Genomic DNA, 14,629 nt, shown 5'->3' on the forward strand with positions numbered 1-14,629 from the left:
GAGGCGGATGCACGTTATAGGGGTTGTGGTGGAATTGTGAGAGGCGGATGCACGTTATGGGGGTTGTGGTGGAATTGTGAGAGGCGGATGCACGTTATGTGGGTTGTGGTGGAATTGTGAGAGGCGGATGCATGTTATAGGGGTTGTGGTGGAATTGTGAGAGGCGGATGCACGTTATGGGGGTTGTGGTGGAATTGTGAGAGGCGGATGCACGTTACGGGGGTTGTGTTGGAATTGTGAGAGGTGGATGCATGTTATGGGGGTTGTGGTGGAAGTGTGAGAGGCGGATGCACGTTACGGGGATTGTGGTGGAATTGTGAGAGGCAGATGCATGTCATGGGGGTTGTGTTGGAATTGTGAGAGGTGGATGCACGTTACGGGGGTTGTGGTGGAATTGTGAGAGGCGGATGCACGTTATGGGGGTTGTGGTGGAATTGTGAGAGGCGGATGCACGTTATAGGGGTTGTGGTGGAATTGTGAGAGGTGGATGCACGTTATGGGGGTTGTGGTGGAATTGTGAGAGGCGGATGCACGTTATGTGGGTTGTGGTGGAATTGTGAGAGGCGGATGCACGTTATGGGGGTTGTGGTGGAATTGTGAGAGGCGGATGCACGTTATGTGGGTTGTGGTGGAATTGTGAGAGGCGGATGCATGTTATAGGGGTTGTGGTGGAATTGTGAGAGGCGGATGCATGTCATAGGGGTTGTGGTGGAATTGTGAGAGGTGGATGCATGTTATAGGGGTTGTGGTGGAATTGTGAGAGGCGGATGCACGTTATGGGGGTTGTGGTGGAATTGTGAGGCGGATGCATGTTATAGTGGTTGTGGTGGAATTGTGAGAGGCGGATGCACGTTATGGGGGTTGTGGTGGAATTGTGAGAGGCGGATGCACGTTACGGGGGTTGTGGTGGAATTGTGAGAGGTGGATGCATGTTATGGGGGTTGTGGTGGAAGTGTGAGAGGCGGATGCACGTTACGGGGATTGTGGTGGAATTGTGAGAGGCAGATGCATGTCATGGGGGTTGTGTTGGAATTGTGAGAGGTGGATGCACGTTACGGGGGTTGTGGTGGAATTGTGAGAGGCGGATGCACGTTATGGGGGTTGTGGTGGAATTGTGAGAGGCGGATGCACGTTATAGGGGTTGTGGTGGATTTGTGAGAGGCGGATGCACGTTATGGGGGTTGTGGTGGAATTGTGAGAGGCGGATGCACGTTATGTGGGTTGTGGTGGAATTGTGAGAGGCGGATGCATGTTATAGGGGTTGTGGTGGAATTGTGAGAGGCGGATGCATGTTATAGGGGTTGTGGTGGAATTGTGAGAGGCGGATGCACGTTATGTGGGTTGTGGTGGAATTGTGAGAGGCGGATGCACGTTATGGGGGTTGTGGTGGAATTGTGAGAGGCGGATGCATGTTATAGGGGTTGTGGTGGAATTGTGAGAGGCGGATGCACGTTATGTGGGTTGTGGTGGAATTGTGAGAGGCGGATGCACATCACAAACCTTCCGTGTGGAAAGTTCAGCCAAATAAATATATGAGACTCAGATTTATTTCCTTGTATTTATTGGGAAATACTGTGACTTCTAATATTCCTCACAATAGAATAAACAAATTACAAAGAAACCAATGCATAGATATATTATTATCCATTGTATTAGATATAATTTTAGATATATATGTTATAATTTTTGATATACATTATAATTTTTTACGTCTTTAAAGCTCATCAAATACTACAAATACAATTGTATGGAAATTGAACGTTGAATGCAAACTACACAATAGGAAATAAAACGTGCAGACAACCCTTCCCTCAATCACAATGATCGATAAGTGAATATATACTTAGTGTGAAATGAGGAAAGAAGTATTATCAACACATTATCATATTCCCAGCCGATAAATCCATAAATATGAAGTAAGACGTAAATATCAATTGAGTAGATACATTATTTTCACCTCGAATAAATACTTTTTTTTTTTTTCACAACCCGGTTACAAATGACTGATAAATAGAGTGGAGATCCCTCGATGATCTCGTTGGCAGGAGGTTGACTCGCCGAGAATCTCAGAGAAACAGAAATAGAGACGTGAGCGCAGCGAGCAAGGCCACGGGCATCCCACCGCTCAATCTCTTCCCTGTCGAGGATCAAAGGAACGGGTGAGGGACAAGATTATCGAGCGGACAGACCATCGTATATAAATCAAGACGGTAGCCGAATGCATCAACTGACGATTCGACAGACACAAAAACCTCGAATCAAATTCATCCCCTGGACCGTATTTTCCGAGGTGACCGGGAATTGTATTTTGCTCTCACATGCGGAACGTTGTCCTCGTGAAACTCGGCATTGCGTGTCCGTACAATTTATGAGGCCCCGTTCGGGAAGGAAAGAGAATGAATCGCGTCTCGTCACCGATAAGAAAAGGAGTTGTGACCTTACCAGCATTTCGTCTGAATGTGACGTCGAGGACCTCTTCCAAAACACTGAGTTGTTGCGAGTTTAGTGCTTCGCGCTGCTCATCTGTGGTGGATGCCAAATTGGCAAACCCGAGAGCGTTCAGTTCATCCACGGACAGCTCCTAGTAAATGACAAAATAAGGGGAAGAATGGCGTCTTAAAGTCAATTTTAAATCCTTTACAGCTATGCACTAGATAGATATACCAAAGATGGTGATTAAAGCAAATTGTTGCCACGTCATAACGATTTTCTCTGTTAAAGGCCTAACGTTTCGGTTGCAGATGGTCCGTCGGGCAGGGCATAAAGGGAGATCGAAACATGTTGAAACTGATGTCAAACTGTTTATTGCAAGACTGACCTTCAGAACCTCAGGAGGGATCAAGGGGATAGCCGAAGATGATATAGATGGTAAGCGAGTGTCATCAATGGCTTTCAACTCATCGGCGCTGCAGCCGGCTGAAGAAAATTTGGTGGTAGAGGAAACATTAGGAAAAAAAAAAAAATTCACATGGCATGACCTTATCAATCAAGGAAACTACTGTGAAGAATTGTCATATGAAAATGAACTGCACGAGAATACATTCAGGTTGTTAAAATACCGGACTCAGTGGCATAATGGTTAGAGCATCGGCTCTGAGTCCGAGAGCTCGGTGGTCCAAACCCAACCACGAGTAGGCAGTAGTAGTCGCAGTGTGGTTCCAATAATGCAACAGTGAAATACCATGTGACAAGTGTGTACAACTCAAAGTTCTGGTTGGTGAAAGTTACACCAAGTTCCCATGTTTCAGTAGATCCTGCCTGCAAACCTCTGCAGAGGGGACGTGAACCTAACACTGAATAATAGGACAAGTCGAGGAATAAAATGGAACTGTGATTTCATGGTGTGTTCGTATATGTTAGGGGAGGGTCCAGTAAAGATCTTGCAAATTTGCTCACAAATACAGCTGTGAATGTTACATGATACAAGTTATCACGAAGCGATCTCACTGGCCATGGAGTTGCTGGAAAACCGCTGCTCAGAGATATGGGCAAACCAAAAGGTTGAAATGGTGGCAATCGAAGACGGTATATTTGATGGTGTACAGGAAAAGGTACCAGAAACTGTCAAACATCTACTGTGATTCTATGAAAGATGGTGGAGGATTAGGACAGGATTGGGGTGACACTTTCATCAACAAAGTCAATGACCTGGCCAAAATTGACAGCATGCTGACGGATAACAAGTGCAGGCTCAATCGAATCCGTCACGCCATTACCTGAGGCTCACAACTCATAGGTGGGAAATCATCTTCCAGAAAGATGAGGATCATAAGCAGCAAGCAAATGTGGTGGATAATATCTCAAATGTAACGAGGATGAAGCATTGACTGCACGAAGTCGAGACTTTTCCAGCACGAAGTCGAGACTTTTCCAGCACGAAGTCGAGACTTTTCCAGCACGAAGTCGAGACTTTTCCAGCACGAAGTCGAGACTTTTCCAGCACGAAGTCGAGACTTTTCTAGCACGAAGTAAAGACTAACAGCACGAAGTCGAGACCCGTCCCACACCAAGTCGAGACCCTTCCCGCACCAAGTCGAGACCCTTCCCACACCAAGTCGAGACCCTTCCCGCACTAAGTCGAGACCCTTCCCGCACCAAGTCGAGACCCTTCCCACACCAAGTCTAGACCCTTCCCACACCAAGTCTAGACCCTTCCCACACCAAGTCTAAACCCTTCCCACACCAAGTCGAGACCCTTCCCACACCAAGTCTAAACCCTTCCCACACCAAGTCGAGACCCTTCCCACACTAAGTCGAGACCCTTCCCACACCAAGTCGAGACCCTTCCCGCACCAAGTCGAGACCCTTCCCGCACCAAGTCGAGACCCTTCCCGCACCAAGTCTCGACCCTTCCCACACCAAGTCTAGACCCTTCCCACACCAAGTCTAGACCCTTCCCACACCAAGTCTAGACCCTTCCCACACCAAGTCGAGACCCTTCCCACACCAAGTCGAGACCCTTCCCGCACCAAGTCGAGACCCTTCCCGCACCAAGTCGAGACCCTTCCCGCACCAAGTCTCGACCCTTCCCGCACCAAGTCTCGACCCTTCCCACACCACGTCGAGACCCTTCCCGCACCAAAACGAGACCCTTTCCCTACCAAGTCGAGACCCTTGAATGAATGAATGAATGAATGAATGAATGATCGTTTTAAGGCCATTTTCCCCGCTAGAGCGGGGGTTAGCCTTGCGGGCCCCATGACAATCATGGTTCCCTGTTTGAGGCAATGTTTTTATGGCCGGATGCCCTTCCTGACGCAAACTTCCCACACCAAGTCCTGACCCTTCCCACACCAAGTCCTGACCCTTCCCGCACCAAGTCGAGACCCTTCCCGCACCAAGTCGAGACCCTTCCCGCACCAAGTCGAGACCCTTCCCACACCAAGTCTAGACCCTTCCCACACCAAGTCTAGACCCTTCCCACACCAAGTCTAAACCCTTCCCACATCAAGTCGAGACCCTTCCCACACCAAGTTTAAACCCTTCCCACACCAAGTCGAGACCCTTCCCACACTAAGTCGAGACCCTTCCCACACCAAGTCGAGACCCTTCCCGCACCAAGTCGAGACCCTTCCCGCACCAAGTCGAGACCCTTCCCGCACCAAGTCTCGACCCTTCCCACACCAAGTCTAGACCCTTCCCACACCAAGTCTAGACCCTTCCCACACCAAGTCTAGACCCTTCCCACACCAAGTCGAGACCCTTCCCACACCAAGTCGAGACCCTTCCCGCACCAAGTCGAGACCCTTCCCGCACCAAGTCGAGACCCTTCCTGCACCAAGTCTCGACCCTTCCCGCACCAAGTCGAGACCCTTCCCGCACCAAGTCTCGACCCTTCCCGCACCAAGTCTCGACCCTTCCCACACCACGTCGAGACCCTTCCCGCACCAAAACGAGACCCTTTCCCTACCAAGTCGAGACCCTTGAATGAATGAATGAATGAATGAATGATCGTTTTAAGGCCATTTTCCCCGCTAGAGCGGGGGTTAGCCTTGCGGGCCCCATGACAATCATGGTTCCCTGTTTGAGGCAATGTTTTTATGGCCGGATGCCCTTCCTGACGCCAACTTCCCACACCAAGTCCTGACCCTTCCCACACCAAGTCCAGACCCTTCCCGCACCAAGTCGAGACCTTTCCCGCACCAAGTCGAGACCCTTCCCGCACCAAGTCGAGACCCTTTCCGCACCAAGTCGAGACCCTTCCCGCACCAAGTCGAGACCTTTCCCGCACCAAGTCGAGACCTTTCCCGCACCAAGTCGTGACCTTTCTCCCACAAAGCCGAGAATTGTGTATCGCTTCATTTTGCGATTCCTGAAGTGTGTATTGCTTCATTGTTTTGCAATTCCTGAAGTGTGTATCGCTTCATTGTTTGCGATTTCTGAAGGGTGTATCGCTTCATTGTTTTGCGATTGCTGAAGTGTGTATCGCTTCATTGTTTTGCGATTCCTGAAGTGTGTATCGCTTCATTGTTTGCAATTCCTGAAGTGTGTATCGCTTCATTGTTTGCGATTCCTGAAGTGTGTATCGCTTCATTTTGCAATTCCTGAAGTGTGTATCGCTTCATTGTTTGCGATTCCTGAAGTGTGTATCGCTTCATTTTGCAATTCCTGAAGTGTGTATCGCTTCATTGTTTTGCAATTCCTGAAGTGTGTATCGCTTCATTGTTTGCGATTCCTGAAGTGTGTATCGCTTCATTGTTTTGCGATTTCTGAAGTGTGTATCGCTTCATTGTTTTGCGATTCCTGAAGTGTGTATCGCTTCATTGTTTTGCAATTCCTGAAGTGTGTATCGCTTCATTGTTTTGCAATTCCTGAAGTGTGTATTGCTTCATTGTTTGCGATTCCTGAAGTGTGTATCGCTTCATTGTTTGCGATTCCTGAAGTGCGTGTCACTTCATTTTGCAATTCCTGAAGTGTGTATTGCTTCATTGTTTTGCAATTCCTGAAGTGTGTATCGCTTCATTGTTTGCGATTCCTGAAGTGTGTATCGCTTCATTGTTTTGCGATTTCTGAAGTGTGTATCGCTTCATTGTTTGCGATTCCTGAAGTGTGTATCGCTTCATTGTTTTGCGATTTCTGAAGTGTGTATTGCTTCATTGTTTTGCGATTCCTGGAGTGTGTATCGCTTCATTGTTTTGCAATTCCTGAAGTGTGTATCGCTTCATTGTTTGCGATTCCTGAAGTGTGTATCGCTTCATTGTTTTGCGATTTCTGAAGTGTGTATCGCTTCATTGTTTTGCAATTCCTGAAGTGTGTATCGCTTCATTGTTTGCAATTCCTGAAGTGTGTATCGCTTCATTGTTTTGCAATTCCTGAAGTGTGTATCGCTTCATTGTTTTGCGATTTCTGAAGTGTGTATCGCTTCATTGTTTTGCAATTCCTGAAGTGTGTATCGCTTCATTGTTTGCAATCCCTGAAGTGGGTATCGCTTGTGTTTACACAATTACCTCCTACACGTGTGTGCACAACACGCACACACTGAATAATAAGCTGTGCAATGCCATTATTAAAAATTTGACCTTTTTCACACCATGATCAAAGCTCACGGAGAAATACTTACCAACGATATTGTGGAGATCTTGCAGAATATTGTTTTTCCAGCTTGCCACGGGGCCGTAAGCCTCCACGGCTTTGTTTTTCCAAGCCACAAGCAACGGTGTTCTACACGTGATCTGGCCAATCTTATTCGCTGCCTCACTAAACGTTTTAAACACACACAAACACAATCAAATGATGCACAGATTGTTGCAATTTGTAAGAAAGCATCAAATCCCAGGGAGGGGTGAGTAGGAAGGGGCTGTGAATAAAAGGTAAGATGTTTGCAATCATACTACAGGGTGACAATTCATTCATGAACACATTTTAAACAACTTTATCTATATAATATTCTCTGTAGGTGATTCTATCTGTCTGTCTGTAAAACGTCTGTCCGGTGGAATGGCTACACCCGGTCTGGGAGGGGCTTCAAAACAAATCGCCACCATTTTGTTTCCTCGCATAGCTTTGAGGCCTCTTGTGTTAGGCCCGCGGTGTCTTGCTCTCTCTCAGTTTTATTTCAACTCTAATTCGATATCTCATTTCATTTTTTCACAGTCGCTAACATGGTTTTAGACTCGGTTGAAAAAAAACGGGAAGGAAATTCAATTAAAGGTGCACAGAAATACAGAACATTTTTTACTTATTTGTATGAGTATCAGTTTTTTTAAAAATAGAAATCGATTTCTTGAAATAAGTAACAGCTAATTTTTTTTTTAAATAATTTTTTTTCATTTCTTGGTAGCGCTCTTGCACCCTGCTAAGTCCCGCCCTCAAAAAAACCGAATTTCACTGCTACCAGATCACATGACGTGTGAAGTCATCTCCAGAACAAAGGCCATGCCATCTCGATTCACTATGCTTCGGCCCGTGATCCGTTCCGTGTAATTTGTACGTACTCTACTTTTGATTTGCGATCGTCGAGTTATTCCAAAGTTCATCGGTTAATAAACAGCGAAAATGCCTGCAAGGTGCCTTGTTGCAGGTTGCAACCACACAACAAATGATGGAGTTAGTCTTCACCTTTTTCCTAAAGATGCAAATCTGCGGAAAATCTGGACGGGAAAGGTAAGATTGACGAGGTCAAACTGGCAAGGACCAAGTGATTGCAGCGTCATATGTAGCGCACACTTCAGCGATAGTGACTACGACAGTGGCCTGTACTCAGAATTTAACATCAGAAAGTTGAGACGGCTCAAGCCTGATGCCGTTCCGGTAATTAAATGCAGAATTAAGCCCGACACAGAGAAAAAAGGAAGTGGAAGAACAGCAGCTGAGAAATGGAAAAGAATGAGGGTAAGTGTTGACTGGATACAATTTAGATATCATCATCAATCATGACCGTATAATTCGTTCACGCTCACGTACTACTCGTACTAATAACTAAGGCAGCTGCAGGCGAGGCGAGGCGAGGACTGAGCTGAGCTGCCTTTGTACCCTGCCTGGCTGGCCTGGGCCTGGGTACAGACAGTCTATAGATAGCCATCACCCTCACTCCATTCCAGTCAGTGTTCAGGCCACACACTTTCAGACAATTAAAAAATTTAATTAGTGAAATAAACGTAGACCTTACTGGCATGTTTGAATTGATTAATTGGATCGGCATACGAGCTCGAGATAAGCAAATGCACGTGGAGCGTGCTTGAGAGCGAGCTGCGTTCTGGAGATTACATCATCGGCTTTGAGGTATGGGGCAGAATTTTTAGGGATGTTCCCAAGTGGTTCGGTTTTCTTTCATTTTTAATGTTTCAGAGTGAATATAACAAAACATCAATGCCATATTTGAATTCACCATAAAAAGACTCATTTAGATGACATCAAATGAATTTTGAGTGAGATTCCGTGGCTGTGAACCTTTAAAGTTACCGTTTATAGAACAAAATGCATTTTTGAAGGCCTGTAACATAAAGTCCATTGAGACTCTCTCATGGCTTTATCTCGACTCTAATTTACCATCTGATTTCATTTTTCACAGTCGCTAACATGCTTTTAGACTCGGTTGCAAAAAACGGGAAGGAGATTTGCGGAAAGTTAACGCACAGGCAGGAAATAGCCGAGATCGGCACGGTATATCAAACTGCCCAAATAACATAGATGAGAAATATTCGATGAAAGTTAATGTTTATAGAACAAAATGCATTTTAAATGAGAAGGCCCGTATAATGTAAACTAACTGTGGAATAAACTATTTATTAATAACGTTTGGTTTTAATCTATTTTTACTTTGTAAAGCGAAAACTTTTCAATACATTCAAGTTTAAAAATGAAGTCACCCGTGACTGATGTGCATTTTAAGACCGAAATAACACGTCTTCGATCATAAATTACTTTTTGAAGAAACATAGGTACATTTTGATTACAACTCAAGCAAAGGAAACCAGGCAATGCCTGTTTCGTTCGGAGCGTTTACACACCGCCCAAAGAAGATGCATTTCATTGCTAAAGGAAATAAAATAGTGCAATCTTTAGTAAAAAAAATTTTGGTTTTCGCACGAGTTTTCAAGGTTGAATGAATCTGTTCACATCCAGGATTAATAAACAAACTCCATTTAACATGTGCATTGACATGTAATTTACATGTGTAAAATAAATAAATAATCGACCCCGTGTGTGTGTGTGTGATCCACACCCCCATGTGTGTGTGTGCGACCCACTCCCCCATGTGTGTGACCCACTCCCCTGTGTGTGTGACCCACTCCCCTGTGTGTGACCCCCTCCCATGTGTGTGACCCACTCCCATGTGTGTGACCCACTCCCCCGTGTGTGTGACCCAGTCCCCCATGTGTGTAACCCACTCCCCCGTGTGTGTGACCCATTCCCCCGTGTGTGTGACCCACTCCCCCGTGTGTGTGACCCACTCCCCCCCCCCGTGTGTGACCCATTCTCTCTCATGTGTGACACACTCTCCCCCTTGTGTGATGCACTCTCCCCCGTGTGTGACGCACTCTTCCCCATGTGTGAAGCACTGTCCCCCGTGTGTGACCCACTGTCCCCTGTGTTTGACCCATTCCCCCCCCCTCGTGTTTGACCCATTCCCCCGTGTGTGTGACCCACTCCCCCGTGTGTGTGACCCACTCCCCCGTGTGTGTGACGCACTTCCCCGTGCGTGTGACCCACTACCCTGTGTGTGTAACCCACTCCCCCATGCGTGTGACACACTCCCCCTATGTGTGACACACTCTCCCCCTTGTGTGACGCACTCTTCCCCATGTGTGGCGCACTCTTCCCCGTGTGTGACGCACTGTCTCCCATGTGACACCCACTCTCCCCTGTGTTTGACCCACTCTACCACGTGTGTGACACACTCTCCCCCGTGTGTGACCCACTCTCCCCCGTGTGTGACCCACTCTCCCCGTGTGTGACCCACTCTCCACCGTGTGTGTGACCCACTCTCCAGCGTGTGTGTGTGTGTGTGTGTGTGTGTGTGTGCACGTGTGTGTGCACGTGTGTGTGCACGTGTGTCTTCACTTTTCTATCAATGCGGCTCTTTTATTTAAGGTCTGACCTCGTAAGGACTATATGGTCCGTGACTTGAGCCTTCAACATTAAAAACACACACACACCCCACTTGGACACACACACGCAATAGGAAAACACCATCTCCCACTGCACAGAGGACAGACTAATTAGCTCGATCAGATAACTCATGATACACACACCAACGACCGTGCCTCCATCCGTCAAGCTGGACCGAGCACACTGAAAACCCACAGAGAAGTTTAAACTTATTTGTTGCGACAAAAACATCACATCCTTGATTCCTGAACTTGGGGTTATTGTCCTTTATATTGTTTGAAAACTCCTCAGGTGTTCACTTTGTTATCCTTCCTGGTTAATAGAAGTTCTGTAATTAACATTGTCAGCAGCCACAATGACTTGTGTGTACTTCCTTTGATGCTATTCTACTTGGTTCTTCAAAAATAAAACAATAATTTTTGTACCATCCCGTGCCAAACATCAGGAAGAGACGAGGGGGGTTGCAAAGAATGTTCATCATGTTCAACGACCTCATTGACAAAGTGACTTTGTATTATCTTTGAAGACCTGATAGTTTGAGTTAACGGGGATCTCTAGAGCGAGAGGTTATTGGTAGTGGGAAAGACATAAAAATGTGCATGTGCCCCGTCCGAGTTTTATCAAATCTGCGGGACAGAAATAACCGGTGTGCGCCACTCCACAACGTCTCAACCAATCAAATATTTTTCATGGAGGAAACTAAGATATGGACAATTAACCAATGGGTAAAGGTGCTTAGGGTGGATGTGCTGCGTGAGCGTTCAGGTGGCGGAGTGGTTTCTGCAAGGTTCCTCGATGTATCTCGATGCAAGCTGTTTTGTAAGGATGTCCATGATGCCAACACAAGTGCTTTGTCCAACATGTTATTCAGTGTTAGAATTGGTAATTCAGTGTTAGAATCAAATCAAACACTTTAAAAATGGTACGTGCTGCTGTCTTGCTCGATGCTCAGCATTTAAAAGGATAAAAGCACTGGCAATCCCCAGAGGTTGGCATCCATGGGAAGGAGGAACTTTCTTCTTCGGAAATGCCTCGCCGAGTGCAGTGACAAAGGCAGTGCCATTGTTGTGACGTCGCCGGTACCCAGAGTGCCCGGGAAAGCGACGACACTTCCCCCAAGCTCAGTGGCTGTGTTTGTCTCGTCTAACAGTCCTGTGTTGTGTTTCTTGTATTCGTCTGTATCTCCATATTATGTGTGTGATGCGTGGCAGCCCCACTACGAATGTTAGATCGTGTAAATAAAGAAAATAAAAAAAAGTCATAAACACTTTCATTCCTGCACGGCGTCACGTGCATCTTGAGAATCAATCCATCATACTCGAGAAGACTCATTCCCCAAGAGGTCAAACTTGCGAGAGTCTAAGTACTCAATCAATTCCAGCTTTAGTAATTGAAAACAAACATTTAACTAGAGGTTCCAGGGAACCTGAACTCAACTGGTCTATATCAATATGGTTAGAATATGCATAATAGAACCACAAACTATATAGTTTATATGTGCTAAAAATATATGACAAAAATTGATTTTTCAATATGGCCGCCCTGCCACGCCCATTTTTGGGCGTGCAACCCCCAAATGCAATCCCAAACTAGTTGATGTCTTAAAGATGCTGCATAACAAGTTTCATCAAATGTAATCAATATTTGTGTCTTTTAGAGCGGAGACGTCGAATTGTTTACAGATGACAGACAGACAGACAGACGACAGACGGGCGACGGACGACGGACACTGGGTGTCGACAAAAACTCAGCTGGACATAGTCCAGTTGAGTTAAAAAGAAAATGTAAATGGGAAGATTTAGCGCAAATCAAAAAAAACCCCAAAAAACCCAAAAAACCATTGTCGTTTACATCGAACAATTCATTGCCTTGCTAACACGTCTGTGTCGGGGTGGGTTCTTCCTTACCTAAAGGTAGTTTTGTTCAGCTGTGCGATCTGCACAGGATTGAAAAAGCACACCAAGTTGTCCATGGAGGTGAGCTGCCTGCTATTTATTTTGTCTGGTAGCAAGCACAGTTCATTTCTGAACTGCTTCACAATCGTTTTGCCCTGTAAAGGAGGAGGTGAGGGGGAGGAGGAGGGAGGAGGTTAAGTTAACGCAGCGATAAAGAAAGATGCTTCTTCTTGTAAAGGCAACACCTGACTGCCTGAAGAATAGGGCAGTCATAATCTGGCCAGGGTACAGGTACACAACAGCGAAATAAAAGTTTCAAGATGCATAATGGAGAACAAGACCTTCTTTCGCACTAAACGCCGAGGGTCAAGCAGAAACAATATCAAGTGATGGGAACACCCCAGGTGAATGAAATGCTTATACAAAGTGTGACTGACAGAGTGTAAAGCAAACCAGCACATATAACTCATCGAGTCCTCACCTGGGCTTTGTTCCAACTATCAATGTCCCCAAAGTTTTTGAGAATGTCGTTTGTATTCAGTTTGAGTTTTTTGAGTTGCAGGACTGAGAGTCCTTTTTTTATCAATCCCAACGCTTTAAATTGCCATGCAGTGAAATCTTCTACTGTTTTCAACGTGAAGGTCTGTACGGCACAAGTGACAAGACATTGCTGTGAGGAACAACTCGAGTCTCATCGAGGTACAACGTTTTTATTCAAGAGGCATTGTCAGGAAATGAAAAGTGTTTCATTCTATTAATGATTCGTTTGCAAAAAATAATAATCATTGACTCCATTTACTTGTACTTATTCAGGAGCCAAAATCGATTATTTCACAATTGCACATATTGTTGAGTATCGTGAAGACGAACGGCAGTTCAGACAATTTGAAGGTGAAATAATTATAAGACCCCAGAGGTTGGCAGGACTCTCTGTTAACCTTCACTCTTTCGTTCCTCTTTACTCCCGCCTCTGGAGCAAACTCCCTCACTCTCTTCAATCCCACTCCACCCTCCAGGTCTTTAAAACAGCTGTTCACCACCATCTCTTATCTTCCCCCATCCAAAGCCTTGATCTTTTCTACCCCCGTTGGTTCACCCCAGATCCACTTTTTTGGGATACCGACTTCTTTCCTGGAAGTCCTAGCGGTGTCCGTGTGTTTTTTTACCTCTCCCAACCCCCTCCCCCTCCATGCCTCCTCTCCCCACGCCCTCTCCCTCCCACAGATCTCCCGATGTCCCTGCTCTCCATCTTGTTCTCCCGCTCCTTTTATCATATGTTTTATGTTTTATGTGTCAGTTTGTTATTTTGATCAATGTTAGCTCTTACACGAGCTTCGATCTTGTACACAAGAAAAAATAAAAAGACTAGAAAGCATCTGAAAATACAAAGCTCGTCCACGTCCGTTTGTATTCACACCTTTTCTTCTTCCGTACGCTCAAAATAACAAAGACAGTTAAAAACAAATACAAAATTAAAATCGACAACAAAACTCAAATGGTAAAAACACACACACATACTCACATGGCCTGGACACACACACACACACACACACACACACACACACACACACACACACACACACACACACACACACACACACACACACACACACACACACACACACACACACACACACACACACACACACGTGATTGCAAAACTCCGTTTCCTGCTGTGCAGGGGACAGGCTAAAGATAGAGGAATTGTTACATCTCTTATAAATTTCATTCCCCTATAATTTTATTGAAATACATGCCAAAGGATATTCTCCTACACAAGATTCCATTATACATTGAAATGTGTGGGTGGAATAAACGTAAAACGATGGATTTCTTGTGCATTGTCCCATTAGACCCACGTACAAGTAACTCTTCGGCAACCAATTGTTTAAGTCATTTTGAGACGATGAACTCAATCATCCCAATTTCTCTCATTAGACCATGTGCGGAACATCTTGGAGCACGGCACGAGGTTCCACCCACAGCTAATAGGTCACGATGCCGAGACCCCGGATTCAAATTCCATGTACTATGTTGATCTGTCCAACCTCTACAAATGTCCTTGTGATTCAATCGACAGGAATTACAAAAACTATTTGCTGAGACATTCTTTGCAGGGCATCAGTAAACTTTATCACCAACAGGTTCCGTAGATACGACAGTGACGAAGTGGCGCGTAAGGG

General features: G+C 45.6%; 1 protein-coding gene across 1 annotated transcript in view; it reads right to left on the reverse strand.

The window, feature by feature from the left end:
- Nucleotides 1-1,551: 1,551 nt before the first annotated feature.
- LOC144888812 (otoancorin-like) overlaps nt 1,552-14,629 on the reverse strand; it is a 55,500-nt gene continuing 42,422 nt past the window's right edge. The window contains exons 17-22 of the mRNA XM_078768065.1: nt 12,928-13,089; nt 12,459-12,601; nt 7,061-7,197; nt 2,819-2,916; nt 2,443-2,581; nt 1,552-2,137 (exon numbers count right to left, since the gene is read on the reverse strand). Coding sequence (XP_078624191.1) covers nt 2,067-2,137; nt 2,443-2,581; nt 2,819-2,916; nt 7,061-7,197; nt 12,459-12,601; nt 12,928-13,089 — 750 coding nt within the window. The 3' untranslated portion in view covers nt 1,552-2,066. The remainder of the gene's footprint in view (nt 2,138-2,442; nt 2,582-2,818; nt 2,917-7,060; nt 7,198-12,458; nt 12,602-12,927; nt 13,090-14,629) is intronic.

The sequence above is a fragment of the Myxine glutinosa genome, chromosome 14 (assembly GCF_964187855.1).
Source record: "Myxine glutinosa chromosome 14, kmMyxGlut1.1, whole genome shotgun sequence".
NCBI lineage: Eukaryota > Metazoa > Chordata > Myxini > Myxiniformes > Myxinidae > Myxine > Myxine glutinosa.